This window comes from Cyprinodon variegatus, unplaced genomic scaffold, assembly GCF_000732505.1.
Source record: "Cyprinodon variegatus isolate N-32 unplaced genomic scaffold, C_variegatus-1.0 Scaffold251, whole genome shotgun sequence".
NCBI lineage: Eukaryota > Metazoa > Chordata > Actinopteri > Cyprinodontiformes > Cyprinodontidae > Cyprinodon > Cyprinodon variegatus.
In genome coordinates, this window is record NW_015150704.1 from 274,874 (window position 1) to 276,162 (window position 1,289).

The 1,289-nt window shown below is 40.9% G+C and overlaps 1 protein-coding gene across 1 annotated transcript in view; it reads left to right on the plus strand.

Annotated features, from left to right (window-relative positions):
* Positions 1–1,289, plus strand: part of LOC107089414 (serine/threonine-protein kinase 26-like) — a 38,143-nt gene that overhangs the window by 23,473 nt on the left and 13,381 nt on the right. The window contains exons 2-3 of the mRNA XM_015382173.1: positions 190–258; positions 426–587. Coding sequence (XP_015237659.1) covers positions 190–258; positions 426–587 — 231 coding nt within the window. The remainder of the gene's footprint in view (positions 1–189; positions 259–425; positions 588–1,289) is intronic.

A 1,289-nucleotide genomic window follows, 5' to 3' on the forward strand; every position in this document is an offset into this window, starting at 1 on the left:
CTTATAGGCCCCCCCTTGCGCTAGAAATTCCAGACCGACGTTGCAGAAGCATACATGCAAAACTGGTTCGCGACCATACGCAAGCAACAGTTGATGTGTGCGGTTGCAGAACTCTAATCCACCCTTTAGCAGAGATTGTGGTTTTGTCAGAGGAGCTTCATCACATTTTCTCTTTTTATCTCCTTCCAGAATACCCAAGTTGATCCAGAGGAGCTGTTCACTAAACTGGATCGAATCGGGAAGGGATCATTTGGAGAGGTGAGTTTTTTCTTTTTTTCACAATTATCATATTTCCTTTTTACAGTTTACCCTTCTTTTTTTGTCTTTTACTTCAGAACTTTAACAAAAACCAGTTTCTGGTAGAAGTTCCTGCTCCTTTCTTTTTTTTCCCCTTCTCTTCTCATTGTCTTTGTTTTCTCCTGCAGGTTTTCAAAGGCATCGATAATCGCACTCAGAGCGTCGTCGCCATCAAGACCATCGACCTGGAGGAGGCCGAGGATGAGATCGAGGACATCCAGCAGGAGATCACGGTGCTCAGTCAGTGCGACAGTCCGTACATCACCAAGTACTTCGGCTCCTACCTGAAGGTGAGAACAGGACGCCGCTCAGAGACGAATCTGAGCCTGAGGGAAATTATCAGGAACTACAGTCAGCAGCTGGTGATGGAAGTGTGGAAAATTTTTGATGGGAAGCAGAGCGGCTGACGGGAAACGTGGAAGGAATGTGTGCTGAAACCAGATAAAGGCTGCTGAGGGTTTCCACCATTTGCCAAATTTTTCACTACAAATCCGTTTATTTCACACAAACACAAAATGATCTATTTTTTATTTTATTTTATATAAATTATTACAACATAAAGATAAAAAAAAAAAAAAAAAAACTTTTCTTGGAATTTGAAAAAAAATAAGAAAGACTAATGCAGAAATATAAGAAATGTCTACAGGAAGGTATCCACTTGTATGGGCCATTTTATAGCTCGTCCTTCATAGAAATAGTTCTGCAGAACTCCTGAGATGTGAAGAACATCCACATTGCTTTAATAGCGGTCTTTAGCTTGTCTCAATTGTTAAAAAAGAGGTGTCATTGTGTTCTTTAACATTCTCTATAGGGTTTGGGTCAGGCGACTACAGTAGTACCATCCTCTTTGAGCCAGCTAGCAGTTTTTTGGTTTATTTTTGTTGTTATTGTAACTGTTAAGTGCTGCCAAGCCAACAAAATGTAGTAAGGGTCTCCATAAAGCTTGTAAACAGAGTGATGGTGTTCTGTCAGAACAGCATACGCTGTCAGAT